Here is a 21,495-nt window from a genome sequence, read left to right on the forward strand (position 1 = left end):
ACTTAGTCTTGGGCCCTGTATCACTCAGCCTGGTTGCTGTGTTAACCTCAGTGTTCAGACACAGGCAGATCTTGATGTGTCCTTGTGTACGGCACAAGCAACCTTTCAAAAAATTGTTACTCGCTGTCTTCATCAAAACAGACTGGAACTCCAACAGTTTCAGTGCTGACCCTGTTAACGCTTCTAGCAATTGTGCTTTTCATCAAAGAGCAAGTGTCAAACCAAAGTTTGAATTCTCCTTTTTGTCCCTTCTTTTCTGGGTGCCTGGGGAAGGGGGAGGAGGGAAGGGAGTAGGGAGGAAGGCTGGCTGAGAGTCAGGGGTAAAGAGGAGCTGGGGAGAGGAGGGTTGGGATCTGATGGGCTGCATTTACCCACGCTGGCAGAGTTACTGCCACCCAGCAACGTGCTGCCATCAGTCTTGCTGATTAAAGGTGTCTTCTGGGTTGTAAGTCCATCAGAGAGCTCGCTATGGCTGAGGTAGAAAGACATAACGGGTAAGATGGCTCCATCAGTTTTCCCAGGGCAGAGGGAATAACTTACTGGATGAGCAGAGTTTTCAGGACAATTTACTTCTGACTTGCCAGTGAAGAAAAATCAGGTGTAGGCTAGCTGGAAGTTGATCATGCATGCCCTTATAAAGACTGAGAGAAAATAAAGCACTTTTCATTCATGAAGTAGAAGTGGATATATATTAATCAAACGTGGCTAAATGAATTATTTATTTTTTATTTTGAATACATACACATTACATAAAATTCCATTCTTGTGTTCTTCCTTCCCCATGGGTAAAGAAACTGAAAATTTCCCAGTTTCTTTACCCGTAGAGAAGGAAGAACACAAGAATGGTTTCAGGTTTCTTTCTGGTGATGAGGCTTTCTCTTTTAGCCCCTATAGATGAGTCCTGCCATACTGCAGATTCTGCCAGTTTCTGGGAAATTCTGGTGCTGTCTGTGGGCTGTGTAGGGAGACATCCATGGCAAGGGATGCTCTGGTGAATACTCAGCCTTCGATGATGCCGGGAGCAGGGCACTCCACATAGCCCCTCTAAACGTAACTGCTGAACGTAGAAAGTGGTGCCTCCTTGTGTGTGCACCTCTGGTGCAGCAGGGTGGGACACCTGGGCTTCTCTGCTCCCGTGCTCTTGGTCATAGAGACCTCCAGCTTACTCTTTTTAGTGCTTTTCCATAATCTGAAGTAAGTCAGTATGGCTGATCATGATCTCTGTAAGGGAAAGCAGTGATCTTGATTTTGGACTTCCCATGGTTTTAAAGTTTTTAGCTATTTACCATTTTCTCTCTATGGAGTACAGTTACCTTAATTTTTCAGTGCAGAATGAAGTGAGATTTCCAGATACTTGACCACTTGTTTCTTAGCTGGCAAGTGCACTGGGCTGGCTCATTTGGTGACCTACAGGTAAATGAAGATGCACAGTGTCAGAGCATGCAGATGTGTTTTGCCAGGAAATAAACAGGCTTTTGTAATATTTTTTCATCTACATCTGTCTGTTAAATCCATTTCTACCATGCAGAAATAGCAAAAAACATAAGCACATAAGCAACAAAAAACCATAGTGCTGCACAGTCTATCAAAAAGAAATATATATAAATGTCACTACTGCACACTTTTTTGAAAAGTACCCAACTGATACTTGCAGTAAAATTTTGTCACCATGTTGCCTTTGTTTGGGCGCAGTAACTGGCAGGCAGCAACTGTATGCTGAAAGATGTTAGAGTGAGGGAGGGAAGAGGGAGAGGAAATTTTTCAGTAAATATCCTCAGAGGTCATAAACAAATGCAGCATAAACATCGCTCCAGCTTCTCACTAACAAACTGAGCTTAAATAGCGATTGTTCCATCTCACATCTGAAATACTGTTCCAAATAACAGTACCAGCCTTGTTTTAAAGGAAGGGAAGACACTGAAGCTCATTCTTGAACAGAGTTGACATCCATTTTGTTAATTCACATGTAAAAAAAAAAAACCAAAACAAAGGGCATTGATATTTAATGCTAAACTAAAGGTTACTTACATGTAACTTTTTTTTTAATGTACTTCCAGATTCAGTCAGTTTAGTGGATTTTTCCCCACTTTCTCTGTTAAAAGTTAACACAGACTAGACTGTATCTTTTGTTTTTTCTGGAGTCCTATAGTAAAGAGGCTGTGTAACTTAAGACACCATGAAGTCTTTTTGGATAGGAAAACTTCCTGCACTCTGAAAATGGGATCTTCTGTAGCCCTAATCAAAGCCAACTGGATTAATGTTTGCTTCTTGCTGTTTGAGTCTGTGATGCCATCTACACATTCTTCCAGTGACCCTCTGCAGTATATAGAAAGTGAGTGTTACTTCACCTTGTCTTTGCCAGGCTGCTGGGACCATGAGGATTTTTCAGAATCCTGTCTGGGGGAGATGCAGGCCTTTAGTGTCTTCCTGTCTTTCCTCTGACTAGTTGCAAGTTTTCCTAGGCATAGTTGCCCTGGTGGGTTTGGGGACTCTTAAGATAACTCTGGAATAGCAGATTGAGTGTTAGATACCCCTGTGTCGCAGGGAACTCCTTGGTTCTGTTTTCTGAGGAGTGAATATTTGCCCCAGACTCAGAGTTAGTCCTGCAGCTGGTGGAGTCTGTGACCTCCCAGATGCTGCTCTGTGATGATGGCAGAGGGTCAGAAGCTTGAGGGGAAGCCATGCAGCAGCTCCTCCCCTGCAGGGAAGCTGTGGCAGCTGCTGCTTGTTGTCAGCCTGGTGTGGAGCCCCACTGGAGGCAAGTCCACCAGCCCTCCTTCTGTCCTGGTAGGGCAGCCAGACCACTTGCTCCCAGTGGCCCCTGACATCCCCCAGAAGAAAATAAGCCCCTCCTGACAGACTCGAGGCTCCACGTTCACTAGGAGGCTTAATGAACCAATATCAGGCTTCACAAACTCCTAAAATAAGAGATGCAAATTTTGCACAGCCCTATACGTTTATAGGAAAATAGGGTGAGAGTTTTCTCTTCAATTAATTCCAAACAAAACCTCATAAGTTTTAGGAAATTTTGCCTCTCAATTGGGTAGCTCAAGGTTGAAACTGAACCTGGTGCAGGTTGAAATTGATGTTAGCAGCTCATTGACACTTAAGCATTTCACTGAATTAAATGAACCTTACTGTGTTCACAGGACAGAAAAGGAGTTTAACTGAATATTTTCAGGGTAATAATTTAGAATTTGAAGCCCTTCTGCAGTGAAAATTATTTCAATTTTCCTTTTAGCAGTGTATAGTTTGGATTTGAGGAATAAAGGAGCATAGCTATGGTAAGCAATAATTTAATTCTCTGATTCATAAAGTTGCTCAGTGAGTCATTGAAGCAGATCCCACCAGTGACTAATATACATTGATTTAAATGGATTTCGTTATCTCTTTATGAGTTTTTTTGGTGACTGTACACTCCTTCATTGCCTTAACTAAAAGTTTGAGGGAATTCCTTGTGTTAAATCTGGACTTGTAGGTAAACATGCTGCAGTAAGCAAGAAGACCTCACCCTACTGCAATTATGTTAGATACTTTGTTTTATTGCCAGGTTCAATCAAGTAGAGTAACAAAATAACATAGTTTACAGCTGAGATAAGTAACTTCTCATTTACAAGTATGCTTGTCAAGCAAGTCAGAAGACAACGAGGTTCTTAAGACTTAAATTCTCCAGTTCCCATCTTGTTTATGCTAAGCTTTTATTTGGATTACATTTTGGCTTGCAAATGACTAAATTATTAGCCTTTAATTGACTATATTTAATTCACTTCTTCAGTATTCACTTCAGTATTTATATAGATGACCTGCAAATTGGAGGCTCTGTACCCAAATGGTGTTACCCAGAGATAGCTGTTTTATTACACCTTGCACAACAGGAACACAGAGTGGGATCTGAGAATATGTAAAATGTTAAAACATGTCTGTAGACATTCCACAGCTATGTCTCTGTATTACTTAGGATCTTGATATTGTCATGCAGGTAGAAATTTTGTCCAAAAGAACCCCACCTGATTTAAGCTTAGCTTGGCAAATTAATTTATTACAGATTATATACTTCTAACTCCAGATGGTGATAAATGGTAATATTAGGTAACATTCCATCTCTGTCCTTGATTTGCTGTCTGATCTGACTCAAGCAAATTGCTCTGGTTTTCAATTAGTTTGCAAATAAAGTGAATTCATTACATACTTTGCAGGCATGTGATGAATTAGGTATTGGAGAAATGAAACATATTGTCAGGATTAATAAGGGAAGATATGAAGTCATGAAAATGTCTCCATCTCAAAGAAGCAAAGTCTGTGGACATTTGAATCTGTGGTTTCTGCCTGTCTACAGAAGGGTCTGTTGCAAAATTTACATTCATTTTTGGGTTTGAATTTTGAACACTCCAGGGCTTTCAGGTAGGGCCAGTCTCCAGGGAAAATAAAACTTAACCGCAGCCACCAACCCAAAACTGAACCATCAAGTAACCCGAACCCAATTGAGTGAGGTTAAAAAGAGTTTGGTTAAGTGCCTTGTTTTGTTGCCTTTGGCTAGAAAAAGAAGTGGGAGTGAGAGATGCCTTTTTAGATATTTCTGACCTAGGTTAAATTAGGACACTAAAAGTCTTGTGAGGAAGTTTCAAGGGCTGATTGGATTACTCAGATCCTAGCCCAGCCTGTGGAGATGAGTCCAAAGTTCCAGATGGTTTTTAAATTAGAAAGGGAGAGATCTTACGAGATCTGCATTATTTCTACATAATAGCTCCCCAAGTTCCTCATGGATAAGCCCATCCAAAAGATACTCATCAACATCCCTAAGACACATAGGCTTCTTAATCTGGTTAGCTTGTTTGAATGGGACAAACATTTCCAGGACTGGTCAGCCTTGCTATGGGTTACCTATACAAGGAAGAGAAATTGGAATCCTCTTAATATTTCAGCAGAGAGATTGTTCTCTATTTCAGTAAGTCTGTACTATATTAAAAAATTCTTCCTGTCATTGGAAGTCAATCTGGTTCACCCTTTTCATCAAATAATAGCAAGGGTTTGGTTTTTTTTCGGAGGAAGAGTTTGCATTTTTGTATTTTTCTAAGTGTTGTTATATACAAAAGATGATAACAGAGTCTGTTGGAAAAGTATCATCTACTTCCTGTCATTCATGCTCCTTGTTTAGCTTTAATGCCATATTTGCAGACAAATGAAAGCCAGAATGTAAAACTGATAGATGCACATGCCCCTTATATGCTAACAAAATGCATCATTTTGGGTTATGAATGCTTCAGGAGGACTCAAAACAAACAAAAGCTAGCAAAACAAGCAAAAAACCTACATGTACTTCACACACAAAGTCTTAGTGAACACTGACCTAATTAAACAGATTTATTTTTTTAGTACAGACTTGGGTTTCAGCTAACCAAAGATGTCCCTTTAAAAGTTGCCAAATGGTGAATGACCCATTCTGCCACCCCACCTTCTTTTCCTTGATTAGGAAAGGGAAAGGATGTACTGAAGATAACACTGAGGATACTTTCCAAATGACCAGAGGAAAAGAAGGAACAAGGAGAAGGGATCATTAAAATGATAAATGAAAGTTGGTTTGCTGTTATTACAGTTTATGTTGTTTTTTTTTCTCAAGGGGAGTGAAGGAGGAGTGGATGCACTGTTTCCTGTTGGAGAAACTGTAATCAGCTGTAGAACATTCACAGTTTTAGGAAGAAAAGGTCCTGACTGCTGTACAAAGATTGAAGTGGCAAAGCAAAGATTCATAATGAAATGATAATGAGATTGTGACAAAACAGAAAATAACATGCCATTTCCTAAGAATTTGGAGGAGGCTTACTAAAAAGATGCCAAAATGTTTGTTTGCATAAAGATGAGTGATAGTCCAAATAGAGGCTTCAAGTTGTGATAAGAAACACATCTAAATTCATCTTAAATTTGGATTTAATCTATTCTTCTTCCTTATTATGGCTAATATTCTGTTATAATATTCTGTTATTTAAGTGGCCTTTGAAACCCTAATTTCTCCAGAACTTGTTGTAATAGGATTATTCAGTATATAAATGGGATTATCAGAATAATTCTTAAATTCTGTATTCTCTTTCAAACATTATCAAAAATAATGTATTTTGGGGAGGAAACTGCATGACTAGTGTTCTTCAAGATGCCAGTAATTGTGCAAGAACTTCATGAATTGGAAATTCAGATGTTACAAGCCACCACCACTTCAAGTGATGTTCAAAGAAGAGGAAACTCCAAAGCTAGGTCATCTAGAAAGGTGATTTCTCAGAACCTCTCACACTAACCAGAGAAGCATGAGTACCTCCTCTGGAAACAGAGCTTTGTATTGGTTTTGTGCACTTGTGCACATGGTTGGAGAGCAAAATTTTTACTCAAAAGCAGAAAATTTTTAAGTTTTTCACTATACTTGTAATTTTGTGCTTTTCTCTGATCTGTTCAGGGTCTCTCTCTTTCTTACTTCTGCCTAATTGAAAAAAGTTTACCCCTCTGAAGAGAAATAATGCAGTTGCAACCTTTATTAACAACGGCGGCTAACAGAGAGCACTTGATCTCTAAAAACAGGTTTTATCAGAAGTCAAGGAACAAAAAATATTTTTGTTAGACATTAGAGAAGTGAGTAAAAGCAAAGTGTTTATAGCACAACTTTTTTGGATTCCATGTAGTCTGAGGAAGTCTCATGAGGATTTCTGCATTTACAATGTTTCAGGACAGCACTTTGCTTATCTGAAGATACGATGTAGTGCAAGGTCTTCATCTCAGTTCTTAGTTGCGGTGACCAGTGTATATTCAGATGATAAAATTGACACAATCTTACTAACTCTGAATTAATCCTGTTTGTTAGTTTCTTACACCAGACAGTTAGTTTCTTACCCAGATGATTGAGAGGTAGAACTGGGGTATTTATTCATCTGAGCTTCTTGGTCCTTCTGCACTAGACTGAAATTTTTAAGTGACAGTCCTTCCACATGGGCTTCTAGTGGTTTGTGCATTTTCTCAGGCTTTTCTTCAAAACTTTGGTGTTTTTCTTTCTGAAGGCTGTTTGGACTGCAAGGTGAAACGTATCCAGAAGGCCTAGACCGTGCAGGGAGAAGAGGTTTTCTGTCCTTCTAATTGAGAAGTGCTTTCTCCAAAGTTCAAATTTAAAATATTAAGTTTGTCATTAATTTTTAGATCAGCTGTGTTAGTTCAACTACTCGTACTAATGCTGCTGTTGTGTTTTGGACACTGTGAGGAGTCTGCAATGTAAGAAGATACTAGGAAGGCACAGCAATTTTTTTTCTGTCATCAGTGCTCTTCTGTGCAAGAAAAATTCAGCAACCAAGCATGCAATGAATATGCCAAGTAAGATTTCAGTAAAGGTGATCTAAGTGCATGGCATAACTTTACATGCAAAAAAAAAATAAAAATAAAAGGACAAATGCCAGTTATTCCTCTTAAGTCAATTACATACCTCTGAGGCTCACAAAGAGAAGTTTTCAGCTCGTTAGCTGTCAAGCCAGGAACCAGTGCGGAAAATTGCAGGACCAGAGAGAAATTGTTTCCCAGAGTCCTCACTGTTTGCAGACTGTCCAGACATTAAATTGCAGGACTCACCCTCTCTCCTTATCTTCCAGATATCCCAGCACTTTCCCACCAATCCTGCCTGGCTTGTCAGGCATACAGCGGCTGTATATGAAATGCCTTTGCATTCTTGGAAGAGGGGAAAGGATATTATAAATTGTATGAGTCAAAGGTAGCTGCTTGAGGACCTGATTTATTCTGCATCCTTTAGGAAAGAAAAGGAAAAAAAAAACCACATTTCCCTTTTCTGAATCAGTTTACTTTTGAAAATTAATAAACCCTCTTTATCCACTCATGCTGCTGGGTGACCTGTTTTTATTGTACGCTGAGGTGCAATAAAATAACAAAAGGCTTTTTGTGAAGAAAATCTCAGAGGCTTTATTTGAATGCATAACAGTTTGTTTACTTTGAAAGAACAGTAACAATGTAATGAATGTCTGGTGCAGAGTTAAGTACATCCTTGTCCAAATTTGATTTATGTGATCATTTCTGGATGTTAACTCAACCATTGTTAGCATAACCTCCATCATTTTTATATTCATGCTGCCTGTGGGCACGTGCTAGCACAGCAGCGTGAAAGAAATGTGAAAGAAAACTGGTAGCAGTCCCCAGTGCAGGAAAACTCTTTCCCTGAAATAACAGAGGTTGGTGTGTAGTGAGCCATAGATCAATTTAAGGCGAGAATATCAGTGTAACTGGAGGAGCAGTGTTGGGAGAAAGAAGGCAGCCATTGATTTCTGCAGCTTATTAACCTCTTGAGGGCCATGTGCAGTAATGCAGACATCATCCATGGTCTGCTGGTGTGTGTGTGATGGGGCTATCAAATTACCTGAAGAAAAACGCAGCCAGTTTGGTTGCCTGCTGAAACACAGGAGATACGCTGCGAGCTCAGGCTGCCTGAGCTTTTGAAGGCAGAGGTTGAGCTTTGGGAGGAATGCTTGTACGAACACTTCTGTAAACATGTGTGTAATTCATACAAGATGTCTGTGTGATTCATGCAATAACTTTGTTCAGTGTACAAAGGAGGATTTCTGCAGCCCCTGTGCTAGGCAGTAACTCTGTAGCATAAGAATGGGCATCTTTTAAGAGACGGAGTTTTTTTAGGTAACCAAAACATTCAGAAGTTGCCACAATGACTAAAGTAATACACAGTTCTCAAGGGAAGTTTTATGGGTATAAACAAAAGACATTCTAGTCTTTCACGTTCATTTCAAAATTGCACATAATTGCTAAATCCTTCCCATGTGAGCTTTGTAGATCATGGTCTTTAACCAGATGCTATAGCATATGTTTTAGTATACATAGTTCCACACCTGAAGTTCAGGGATATCTGCAGTAATACTTTTGATTCATTTGCTTTGTAATTGATTTTCACCTGAAGGTGCTGTGTGATGTATATCATGTATCGTCATCAAAATTTTTTATTTATGATTTAAATTGAAATTGAAAGTTGCCAATAAAGAAGTAGTATGTTCAGCATTTTACTCTAAGTCATTCACATAAACCCTTAATTCCATCTTAAAACTGCATCTTGATTTTGTGTCAGCTCAAAATGTGTTCCCATATGCAGGGAATGGCTCTTTGCTTCTGGAAGATTCAGATGCAACTGCTGAGCTGAGTGCAGAATTTAAGCGCTCACTTTTGGCTGCATCGCCTTTTGCTCTTCTGTTGTAATTAACCTTTTTTCTCAACTTCATATAGTTGTGCTTTTCTTTTTTTGTTTAACACTGATCTTGGAAGAGGAGAGAGAAAATGCTGGGGAGATTATACTTGTTTGGGTTGTGTTGTGCACAGAGAAGGGCAGCGTCTTAGTCCAGTCTTACACAACACACTGTCATAATAAAGTACATTATTGTGGATGTCACAGTAATCTGAGATGGGTCATAGAAATAAGCTGATAAGTCCTGTGATTCAAAGGCAAATCACTTATTACTGAAAGGACCCAAAGGATGGATTTTAGCATGATACTCTTTTAAGTCAATATCCAGAGTTTGCATGTGGATTGCCTGCAGTGCTGGATTCAGACTGTTCTGTCAAGAGCCCAATTTTGAAAATACTTTTGTTACAATTCTTATCAGTATTATTATCTTCTTCCCTTATGAATGAAAAAACAGAACAACAGATTATTGTGGGTAATGTTTTTTGTATAATATATTAGAATACAGTGCTCACCTGAAGTGTCAAGTCAGGTTTCAGGGGCACTGTCTGCTGATGGCTAAATTTGAATTGAGACTCAAGACAGGCATACAATGGGCAGCAGTTTCGATGGTTCAATTCAGAAAATGTTTCATAATAAGAAGTTAATTGTTTCCATCTGATGTGTTTGTGCTTTGGCAAGTATTATTTATGCTACTGAAATGATCTGGTAATCCAAAGGATAAAATAACCACTTCTTCATAATCCACTGTACAGCTGCTTGTTGGGACTCAGGCCAAACCTTCACCTTCAGATCATCCACAGCAACTCTATGTGTGAGTTCTAAAGACAGTTTTAGAGAGTGTAGGTGGTGATTTCAGTCATCTGTCTTTAACTGAAAAATCAGATATTAACTTAGATAAAAATGAGCGACTCCTAATTTTTAATGTAAAAAAGCGAAGTTTTTTGTACTTCAAAATTTTAACTTATTACCTGAAAGTAGTGACAGTTTGTGGGCTAAGATGGAAATAGGAAAGTTGGAAAGTCAAGAATCAGCTAACACAAGTTTAAAAGGTGAATTTATTTTAAGAGTGTTTTGTTATCCAGGAATTAAACTGAATGCCAGCCATTTCATAGCAGCCCTGTATAAATGAAAAGAAATAAGAAAACGTGTCTACTGGTTTCTCCACGTGTCACTGCCACTGGGTAACTGTTTGCACCTACATTATTCACTCCTTCAACAGGCCATGAAATTGTTCCAGCTCTTAAAATGTGTGAGAAAATCAAGGCAGGTGCTGGCACATCATAAATGAAAACCTGACCTTCAGGCTGGTAAAGTAGTGGTGTTGTTACTGTTTGCCTTCTGGAAACCACATGGCTTGTCAAGTTCCAGTGAAGTTATCTTGTGCTTTTATATTATTAAAACTCAGTGAGGTCTTTGGAGTGCACATGAGAACCATGAGGCTTCCAGCTTACTGGTGTTGGAAGTTATACTGATACTCAGTAGAAAGGACGGCGCTTTTTGATGTTGTTACTGACTTTGTGCCGCTCAGTAGCTGCTGGATTACTTAATAAGGAAGAAACTTGCTACAGGGAGTGATTGCACATCTGCTGTTAGAGAAACCAAATCCTGAATCATCCATGATCCAAAAAAGCCTTAGCGACCTCGCTGAAAATCCTCTCAGAATAATACCACCCATAGAAACAACAAAGTGATATTTTAATTTCACAGTAGAACAGACATTCAGTGTTTTTTCATAAAAAGAGATGGAAAAATAGAAAATAGAGAGTCAGCTTCAGTGTGTGGATATTTTTTGTGAGTTCTTGTTTAAACTGAAATCCAGTGAATTGCTATGGAGCATCTTATCTCGAGAAATCATTACTGTTCTCTCAAAGGACTGTTTAATCTTCTGTTTCATACAAGGTTTGTCTTACTAATAAAACCACGTTGAATCTTGCTACTTGCAACCAACTGTCCAGTTTCTGTCCTCCCTTTTTTCACAACTTACACCAGACTGCAAAATAAAAACACCACGACTGAGTGTGAGGTTCTGTTAAAAGTTCAGATAAAATTACGTAAACCATTATGAATTTTAGAAAGCCTCCATATTTTCCTTACTAACAATAAGGCAATTTAATTACTCTAATTAATGATTTAATCACTGTATAAAAACTGCCTTGGCTTTTGTGTCACATTTAGTCCTATATAAAAAACTCCTAAGACAGCATTAGGGAATTAGAATTATCCTGGTGCAGGGTGGAAAAAACATTCATTTGTATAACCAGAAATGCCTGTATTATCTGAATATTCCTGCTCTCCTCTTTGCAGAGCTAAAGTATTTTCTTCATTTATCATTTGCTTTAACACATAGAAATGACAGCAGACAATGCAATAGGATTATTAACCTATTCTTATTTCTTGCTCTATTTAATTTTCCAAAAGAGGGTCACACATTTGTGTTTCCAAACTGTATTTTGAGTTCTCTTTCGGTGTCACTTTTCTGATTTTATACCCAAGATCACCTTGTACTTCTAGCGCTGTGCAATTTTAACATATTCCAATGACACTCCTGTGAGGGAGCCAAGGTAGTGTTATTTTCAGGTGTATAGTTAGGGAACAGTGGCAGAGAGGGTAAGAGCAGTTTTCCTGTACCTAACTCTGCCTAGTCATTTAGGATCCCTCTATCACCTACAGTTAGGTGATCTATCACCCCCTTCCCCCCAGTGACTGAGCTGTGTCACATTGAAGGCTGCAGCAGGCAGTGCACTGAACTCAGATCTTCCAAAATCTACAATAGTATTCTCTTTCCTGGAACATATTTCCTTTCTAAAATAAACAAATATATTATGCTGAAGTGATTTGAATACTGCTCCTTCATGTGGCTTGGCAAGAAGCATGAACTTCATGGTTTTTGTATTACTATTTTAAATTGTTTGATATTTCTCTTATTAAACCAATAATGGCATCCATCATCTCAGGTTTTGTGGTTTCTGTACTGATTGATTTTCACAGATTCTGCACTCTCAGGGGAAATTGGCACCAAGAAAAAAGTGAAAAGACTGTTAAGTTTCCAGAGATATTTCCATGCATCCCGGTTACTGCGTGGAGTTGTACCGCAAGCCTCTCTGTACCTACTGGATGAGGACTACCTTGGGCAAGCAAGGGTAAGACAGGTTTCCAGATCTTCATTTCTTTTAATAATACTACAGAGAGTGTCAGTTCTCTTTTAGTCTTCAGTTAAATTCCTGGCTGATCTTTCTTAAATGACCCACGTTACATGCCTACCTCACAACAAACAGGTTGTCCATTCCTCATTTGTGGTTACAGCCTTGAAGGCTTAGGTCTCAAAGCAACAGAAAATGTTGCTAAATCTGTTCACCATTTTCAGATTCCAACAACTGAAATTATTATATGGATTTATTAAAGAATTAAGGGTTTCAGGTTAAGTGACTGATTTAAGTGCAGTCTTGAAACAGAAAGGCTGTTTTTTCAAGTTCATCCACTTGAAAAAAGACAGATGTGTCTCATCTGATATGGAACAGCTATTAGGCAACCCACAATAGCTCTCCATAGTTGCAGAGGCTAGGAAACATGGAACATTGACTGCAGACTTCACAGTGATCAAAATATAATTATCATATTTTCCAGCTCTTACACTTACTTTGGTATTTTCTAGCAAAACTTGCAGAATTGATGGCATTGGGATTATATGCCCTGGCAGTTTTTGTTCTCTGCTAGAGGAGATTATATGCCAGGTGTTAGAAATGAATTAAGAATCCAGAACTGTTTGAATGTTGGCTAGAGATAGGAATGTGAATGTGTATTTCCTTCACACATACATCACTGTAGGTCATAGAGGTAGTCCAGCATCAGTCTCCTGACTCAGCTGATGTAGCTGTGAAAACACTACCACATTTGCTGGTAATGATGGATTCTTCTGCATGTCTGGCTGGGTTTAATAGTAGCACAGGAGTTACAAAGAGTAGTTTATGAAAGCTATTCTTGTGTACCGCTTTGTGTTCCGCTACTCACCATGAGAGCTAAGATTTTAAAACGCTGTATTAAAAACCTAAGAGAATTTACGCTGAAAATTTGGGGACATGAAGAAACAATGAAACATTTGTGGAGTAAAGGGGAATATTTTAATAATTTGGTTTATATTATTCCTTGTTTTGAGTTCCATTTAGAAGGTATTTTTAGTGTTATGTTCTAAACCTTCCCAGTTAAAAGCGCAAGTGATATTTTATGCAGTAGAGCTACATCAGCCTGATTTCTGGTATTTCAAATACAGCTTCTAAAGGTTTCTTGAAAAAAACGTTAAAGCTGCAGTAACCAATCCTGTGACTGATTGATGTGGAATAATAATGAAAATCTGCTATGTGGTGTGACATACCAGTCACTGGCCTTTTCACATTTGGTTTTTTCCAGCATATGCTATCCAAAGTGGGAATGTGGGATTTTGACATTTTCTTGTTTGATCGCTTGACAAATGGTAAGTAAAGTTTTAAGTCTTTATTTTACTGTCTCTCATATATGACTCTTCAAAAAATCCCTAATTAATTGTTTGCTAAATGTTTCCACTTCAGATTACTGAAGAGAAATTGTCCACGTTTAACCTTTGTTAAAAGCACATCCTGGAGCTTTTTTAGACTTTTCCTGAGTTATAGAGTATGTTTAAAGTGAGCTTTTGTATTAATCTAATCTCCTACATTTGTTGTTGTCACCTTTTCAGGAAACGTTTCTGTTTCATTTACCTGTAAAACTCTCAAGCTGCTTTAAATATACCTGTTAGATACATAGGTAAATAAACCCATATCTCCATAATCAGTCCATTTCTATCAATACTAAAGACATTTGAGTGACGATACCTCTGCTTCTGTTTAGCAGCAAAAAATGAGGAAATTTATTAAGAGAGTAAAAATCCATGAAATGTTTTCTCTAAATATGTGCCTGTAAAGCCATCCCCCTTCCCCACAGATGTCCAGGCATACTTCTTGATCAGGTAACTGCTGAAGAGTGTAAGGATCACACCTTCCCCCTTTCCGTGCTGCTCCGGGAACTGAGATCCCTCATTCCTCACCCCCAGCCCAATTAGGTTTGACTGGGGCAAAAGACGTAGAAAAAAGTTGGTTTAGAGGGTCATTCTGCTGAGTGACTGGCAGTGAAGAGTGAAAAGGATTGCAAATTGCCTGGGAAGCAAAAGCATAGTTCTAAATTATCTCGCTGTGCCTCTGCTCAGTAGTCACGACCAAGTAAGTTTCCATGTGTTCTTCATACAAATATTTATTTTCCTTCCTGAGTTACGTTAAATAAGAAAAGACTCCCTTCAAACTTTGTTTATGTGCAGTATGGGTTGGTTGGTTGGTTTGGGGTTTTTTTTCCTAACTTTTATGGAAATAGTGCTGCTGAATTAAGCAGTGCCAACTTTTTAAAATACTGTGTTTATGTATAGCTGATCATGTAATACGAGTAAGGCTCAATTTTGCCAGTGTTCCCAGTATTGGATTTACAGTAAGGCCAGTGCAACATTACAGTGGGACTTGAGACTGTAAATTCTGCAACTCATTTTTCCTGTCTGTGTCATTGTTAAGAGATGCTGTTGTAGCTGAGCTAGGTTAGATGCGTTAATTATATGTCTGTACAGCCATATGCAAAATAAAAAAAAATTAATTCCAAACTCCTGATTTTTAGTAATTAATTAATTAGTACAGTATGGCAAACCAAAGTGGCAGAAAAGCCACTCTTGTTTCTGTTGTTTCTGAAGGTAGACCTGAATTACAAAGACGATGTTGCTCTCAGACAAACCTGTCAAAAGATTTTGTGAAAACCATGTCAATTTGCCTTCTTCCAGTTAAAACCACAGTTTGCCTGTCATGTTGAAACAGCAAATGTGACTTTATGGCATCTAGACACAAGAATGCCACTCCATTGGTACATCAAGTCTTGATTATGTATAGGAATAATTCATGTAAGTGATTTCTGGGTATATGAGTGTCATCTAAGCTCTCTTCATTGGAGATGAGGTGATTGGAGCTGACTAATAGGAAATTACCCAAATTTTTAGCCTTGCTTGATTTGTAACTACGTGTAAAGGGAATCTAAGAGTTGTTTCTTTCTGCTTTTAGGAAATAGTCTCGTAACACTGCTTTGTCACCTCTTCAATGTGCATGGACTTATTCACCATTTCCAGTTAGACATGGTTACATTACACAGGTTTTTTGGTAAGTCCACACCTCAAAGCCATCTTTGCATGAAGTTTATAGCTTAAGTAGAGCATCTGAAAGGGCACTGGTTTTGTCTGTCTGTGTAAAAAGGATGATGTCGTTGGAAGTATTTCAGTAAAAGATGTCTGTGATATATATCATTATACAGTTTGCTGGCATTCAAGTACTTGGTTCAGTACCTAGTCAGGGGAGGGATTTCAAAAGGCTCTGCATTGGGCTGAAGCATCCCAGCAGCACAGTCACACTGGTGATTTATAATGATGTACACCATGCAGAGATGTGGCTGGCTTAGGCCCACACAGACAGACAGACACTGCAGGACCTATGCATGCACAGTACAATTGTGGTGCGGTGTAATTATTTTAGTGACTGAAAGACCACTGAGACCCAGGGCAGTTAAAAGCTTATGTGCAAGATTTAACAAATTATATCAAGCTGTCCACACTGAATAGTGTTGATGAAAGCCCCTGCTGCTGTTGCTGCCAACAGAAATATTAGCCCCATGCTGTCAGTGAACCAAAAGAAGAAATTGGCCAAAATCAATTATGTTTTGCATCACATTTTGAAAGCAGCTAAATGCCAGTTTTTCAGGCTGTCAGGCAGAGTTTCCAAAAAAGGGTCTCTCCTTTAAGACTGCCTAGCTGTCGCTTCTGGAAAGCGTTGTTCTGGTGCGGAGACAGACAAAATGTCCCCGCTGTTTCTAACTCCTGTGGGCAGGCGTGAAGTGGACAGTCGGGTAATTAGAGCTAGTGGTACTCACAGTTTAAGGGATTACCCACTGTACCTCCAGATGCTTGTGCAGCTGGAAACAAACAGAAGGCTTGGACTTTCTTTGGCGCTCCTCATGCTGGCAGGGAGCGCCATGGGAAATCTGCCTGTTAGCTTTCCATTTGATTAATTTGATCGTGTCTAGGAGAGCGCTTTAGGCTGGATCACATGCAGCTTCCAGCACTCACGTGGTGGTGTCCCAAGACCACATAATGGTGCACATACTGCTGCAAGGAACAGAGGGGTGTGAAGCACACATCTCAATGATTTTTCTGCACCTGAGAGAAGGCTGAGAGTTAAGAGGTTGGTGCTCCTGGTCCAACTGGACTGGTTCCAGCAATTCAAGCTAAAGCTAGAAGGACTGGCATTTTAAAATGAACACACAGATGTGATTAAAATTGTCACAGGAGATTTTGCTGTGAATACCCCAGTGCTGGGGTTTTCTTGATTATTCACCTGGGGGTGTGTAGGAATGCCTTTGGCTGTAGTTTATCACTCAAATAATAAATGATGGCAGGATATCAGGGTCTGACTCCTGCTGCTGTAAAATAGGTGGTACTGCCTTAATGGCACACTACTACCCTACGACAGCAGCCTAAATAATTACACTCTGTTGTGGATAAATTTTCCTCTCTTCCTTGTTTATTTTACTCCTCAATGAGAGCCTTCACTAAGGCAAGAAAGAGGTGATTTATGCACTAGACCCAGTATATTCCCTTGGGCCTCACAAATCCTTTCATGCATTTTTTCTCTAAAGGTATCCCGATAAAAACAGCAATTTAAATAAGCTACAGCTATTTGAAGAAACTCCTTAGGCAGCTGACTGCAAAACCTCAGATTGTATTTTAAGTCCAGTTCCCATTTGTGGCCATGGCATTCAGAGACAAAAGGATCTTTGTTTTCTATTTTGATTCCCAGTTATGGTTCAAGAAGATTACCATAGCCAGAACCCGTACCACAATGCTGTCCATGCCGCTGATGTCACGCAAGCTATGCACTGCTATCTGAGGGAGCCCAAGGTAAGGACAACCTTTCAGATGCTTCTGAGATTGGTTTTCTTTAAGGATTGAAGTAAAACCCCCAAGAGATACTTGTAGACAGCAGAAAGTGATGGCATGCTGGAATTCAGCAAAAAGTCAGGAGCAGCCTCAGCTACAGATTACAGATGTGTCAGTCAAGCTGTGAGAGTCACTTCTTATCGCACAAGCATCGTGGCTAAGTGCTGCCATATGAGCTCCAGCCACCATGCTGTGTGACCCAGACACCCACTGGTGCCTGCAGTCCTTCTCCCATCACTCAGCAGGAGGCAATGCATGTCTGTGCCTCAGCTACCTCAGAGCATAAGCTCCCCACATCACTATTTCAAAATACCAAATTAGGCACGGTGCCACACCAGGAAAGGGGAAAACAGTCCCTTCAGATGGGTCTGTTGCAAGGGTGTGCTCTGCACAAGTATTTGACTGTTGCTGCAAGTCCTCACAGCATCAGGGTGGTGTTGCCTTGTGTGTTACTGGAAGGCTTTGTGATATTGTTGTGCTGAGCCACACTATAAGAACATAACTAATCTTTTCTGGCTTGGCTTAGATGAAAGGATGTTCTGCTAGAATTAGAAGTTTGTTCTACCAGAACATAGCAATGGTAGGTGAGGACAGGAGCAGGCCCCACCTTTCCTATATTTTCATGTCCTGCAAGATCTGCAAGCCTTTTCTTACCAGGAAGTACAGAGGACAGCCAACATCCAGAACCTGGACCATGCTGCTCATCAGTTCTCACCTCAGGATGCTTCTTTCATCTCATAGACCTGTACTCTGTACAGACTCATTGGGCTGGTAATAACTGCCTCACTTTCACAAACAGAAAAGTCTAAGACTACCTTTTTTTGCTTCTAAATGAGCCCTGTAGCAGAAAAAAATCTGGACAGGTTTTCCAACTTGAATGTTTGAAGTTAGAAGGGTAAATTATGTTGTTCACTGATAAAATACATATACTTGAACTGGGATAAGTATTTAACAGCCAAGGCTGAAATTTCAGAAGCTGATAAACTCTGCATTTTATAACACAGTGTTATGCTAAAAAATGGAAGTCTGATCTTTTATTGGTATTACTAAATACTTAGGGAGGCAGAGCTCTTACTGGATGGATGCTAACATATGCCAACCTGCCACCCTGCCTGTTTGCTTTTTAAAGTAAATGTTTGAGATTATGCTCAAGCACTTCTATTACAACAATCCTTATATTGCCATGAATGATAAAGAGATAAAAGATTACAAACTGTAATAAAAGATGATTCTGTAGTCTAATATCTTTATAGATCTAAGTTCAACATTTACCTTAAAAATGTTGTTCACAGAATTTATACTTGACATTTGTGTACAAATGCCTACAAACCCAAGCAACGCCATGATGTCAGCTGGTTTGTTTATTTACCCAAGAAAAAACCGTGTTTACTGTTCATATTCTTGTTGTGATTAATGTATGTGATGATTCAGCTTGCCAACTTCCTCACCCCATCGGACATCATGCTCGGACTGCTCGCTGCTGCAGCTCATGACGTGGATCACCCAGGAGTCAACCAACCCTTTCTGATTAAAACTAAACACCACCTTGCCAGCTTGTATCAGGTAAAACTGCTCATCGAGTTGCTAATGTGTAAAATGCAGTCAAGGAGAGTTTAAGCAATTTGCAGTGAACTTTTAATACCAAAATCTGGCAGCGGGAGGATGCGGGTCAAGTCATCCTGCACTTCGGAGTCTGGACAATTTCAGTCAAGCACCTCACTGGGTGTCACTTCTTACAGCAAAGCTGATACAGGAAAATAGGTGGAAATGTCAGGTTTTTTTGAGGACATTTAAGCCAGATCAGTTGCCTGGGTTGTTTCTGCTGTAGATCATCTGGGGTGAGTAGCTGTGGGTAGAAGATTTAAAATCATGACAGGAAGATTTCATCTTTCAGTGAGCAAGTAAGCAGCAGCAGGCATGCTCTAAATTGGTATTGCATTAAAAGAAACCTTCGCTTCATGTGGCTGTAGTAAAATTAAACACTTAATGAACACTGCATTAAAAAAATAGGAGACAGATGAAACCAAAGGAAAAGTTGTAGACGTTTACAGTAGCGTTTCTCAAGATACAAAGAAAGAACTTCAAGAAAGCCACTGTGTCACACCGCAGGCTGTCTAGACCAGTATCCTGTTTCTAAGAGCAGCCAGCAAAAGATCTCAGAGAGAAACATAAGTCTGGGCTAAGTACAGAGTTGTCCTTCACCTAGTATACATCCTTTCAGTTCTGGCAAGCAGTAGTAGAAAACTTCCTGAAACAAAAACACAGACCTTCTTGTTCAGTAACTAGCGATGAACCCATACTGCCTGATTTTTGTGGTCCTTTTTGAATATATTTGAGGTTTTGGCCCATGGCAATCATTGTAGCTCTGTATTTTATCTAAAGCTGTCCTATGAGTATAATCTCCATACACATTGTTATTATATATGCAAATCTCTCTATTCTTTGCATTGTACTTACATACACAATGTGCCAGAGCAATGCTGTACATCTTAATTTTGGTTGCGCTAACCATAACTCAGAGGTAATAAATGGAGATAGTATTGATTTCTAGCCTTTAGAATCACAGACTCATAGAATCATGAAGGTTGGATGAGACCTTTACAATCATCAGGTCCAGCCCAACTGTTCACCCAGCACCCAGTGCCAGATTCAGACACATCTTAAACACCTCCAGGAATGGTGACTCCACCACCTCCATGGGAACCTGTTCCAGTGCCTGACCACCCTAACAGTGACAATTTTTTTCTGCTGTCTAATCTGAATCTCCCCTGTCTTATCTTAAGGCCATTCCCTCTGGTCCTCTCACTGCAGGCACAGCAGGAGAGACCCAGCCCCACCTCACTGCAGCCTCCTTTCAGGTGGGTGTAGGGAGCCATCAGGTCCCCCCTGAGCCACCTTTTCTCCAGGCTAAGCAGCCCCAGCTCCCTCAGCCACTCCATATAAGACATGTTCTCTGATCCTTTCATGAGCCTTGTTGCCCTTCTCTGGACATGCTCTAGCAACTCCACGTCCTTTTTAAAGTGTGGAGCCAAGAACTAAACACAGAATTCGAGATGTGGCCTCACCAGTGCTGAGTACAAGGGGACAATCACTGGCCTGGTCCTGGTGGCCACTATTCCTCATACAGGCCAGGATGACATTGGCCTTCTTGGCCACTTGGACACACACTGGATCATGTTCAGTCAGCTCTCGACCAGCACTCCCACTGGGCTGCTTTCCAGACACTTTGGAAGAGTCAATTTCAGCCTTTGTGGAGGTTGTCAGAAACAAAATGTCCCATGTTAAAAATTAATCTACCTGAAGAAGACTCACTAATAGCTATATACACATACTTAGCAAATCAAGACATTGCTGTGACATGCTTACTACTTGATAAGAAAGTCTCTCTTTTTCTACCCTACACAAGCAACATTTGGGTTTTCCCGTAAGAAGTGGATTGTGTAATGTGACAGTGCAACTGTCCTGCCCTCAGGCATGGGAATGGGCTGGACTGTGGGAGCCCCAGCCAAGGCACAGTGATGCTCAAACACTGAAAACTTTGTGACTGGCCTCATCATAAGCTGATGCAGATGTCATGCCCATATGTTTCTGGTCCAGTCTTTTCTAAATGTCAGGCCAGCTGAGTGAGGAGGGAAAAAAGCCAGGGGCCTAAGCTGCAGTACTTTGGGAATGGTAAGGGCGCTTTGAAGAGGAGTGGGTAGAGCCATTCCACAAAACCCCTTGTCTTGTGAAAAGGTACAAACAATTCCTTCTCAAATTAATAGTGGCAAACAGTACTTTATTTTAGGTTGAAAAATCAGGCTAATCTGAAAGACATACCGCTAAAGTATTAGTATCTCAGAGAAGTGGTTTCTGCTCAGTTATTTGGGTTTGAATATGCTTACAAATGTTGGTTAGAAAAGGCAGTGACAAAGTAGAAAATGCAATCTTTCAACAGCAAATGAGATCTGAAGTACCCTACTTAAGGACATTCACTGGCAAGTTTGAGTTATTTTAACTGAAAATGATCCCACATTGTTTCCAAAAATTTTAGTAGTATACAGTGTATGGATGCCAATAAAAATAACTCCTGGAAAAGTTTTGCTGAAAACGTTTGTAGTCAAAAACTTAGATTTAGTGAATAGTCTTTAAAACATGTACTTTAACATGTGCTTGAAACTGAAACAAAGTTCTTAGGTTTTTGGTCTTTAAGTAGAAGAGCCACAGAACTGCTGGGATTAATCAGAAAAAGGATCAAATGAAAGTA

The 21,495-nt window shown here is 39.7% G+C and overlaps 1 protein-coding gene and 1 long non-coding RNA gene across 5 annotated transcripts in view; one reads left to right on the top strand and one right to left on the bottom strand.

Annotated features, from left to right (window-relative positions):
- The window catches only part of PDE7B (phosphodiesterase 7B), a 169,496-nt gene that overhangs the window by 131,350 nt on the left and 16,651 nt on the right, over nucleotides 1-21,495 (top strand). For all 3 annotated transcript variants that reach the window (XM_015621417.2, XM_015621416.2, XM_015621418.3), the window contains 5 exons: nucleotides 12,212-12,363; nucleotides 13,628-13,691; nucleotides 15,325-15,420; nucleotides 17,110-17,210; nucleotides 18,681-18,812. In XM_015621417.2, the coding sequence (XP_015476903.1) occupies nucleotides 12,212-12,363; nucleotides 13,628-13,691; nucleotides 15,325-15,420; nucleotides 17,110-17,210; nucleotides 18,681-18,812 (545 nt within the window). The remainder of the gene's footprint in view (nucleotides 1-12,211; nucleotides 12,364-13,627; nucleotides 13,692-15,324; nucleotides 15,421-17,109; nucleotides 17,211-18,680; nucleotides 18,813-21,495) is intronic.
- On the bottom strand, nucleotides 815-7,531 carry LOC109022560. Of its 2 annotated transcripts, none has more exons than XR_004496380.1 (3): nucleotides 6,874-7,531; nucleotides 1,314-1,407; nucleotides 815-1,221 (listed from the first exon to the last, which is right to left on the bottom strand). It is a non-coding gene; the product is annotated as an uncharacterized LOC109022560 (long non-coding RNA). The 2 variants fall into 2 exon arrangements; XR_004496381.1 differs by having other exon boundaries at nucleotides 7,454-7,516.

The sequence above is a fragment of the Parus major genome, chromosome 3 (assembly GCF_001522545.3).
Source record: "Parus major isolate Abel chromosome 3, Parus_major1.1, whole genome shotgun sequence".
NCBI lineage: Eukaryota > Metazoa > Chordata > Aves > Passeriformes > Paridae > Parus > Parus major.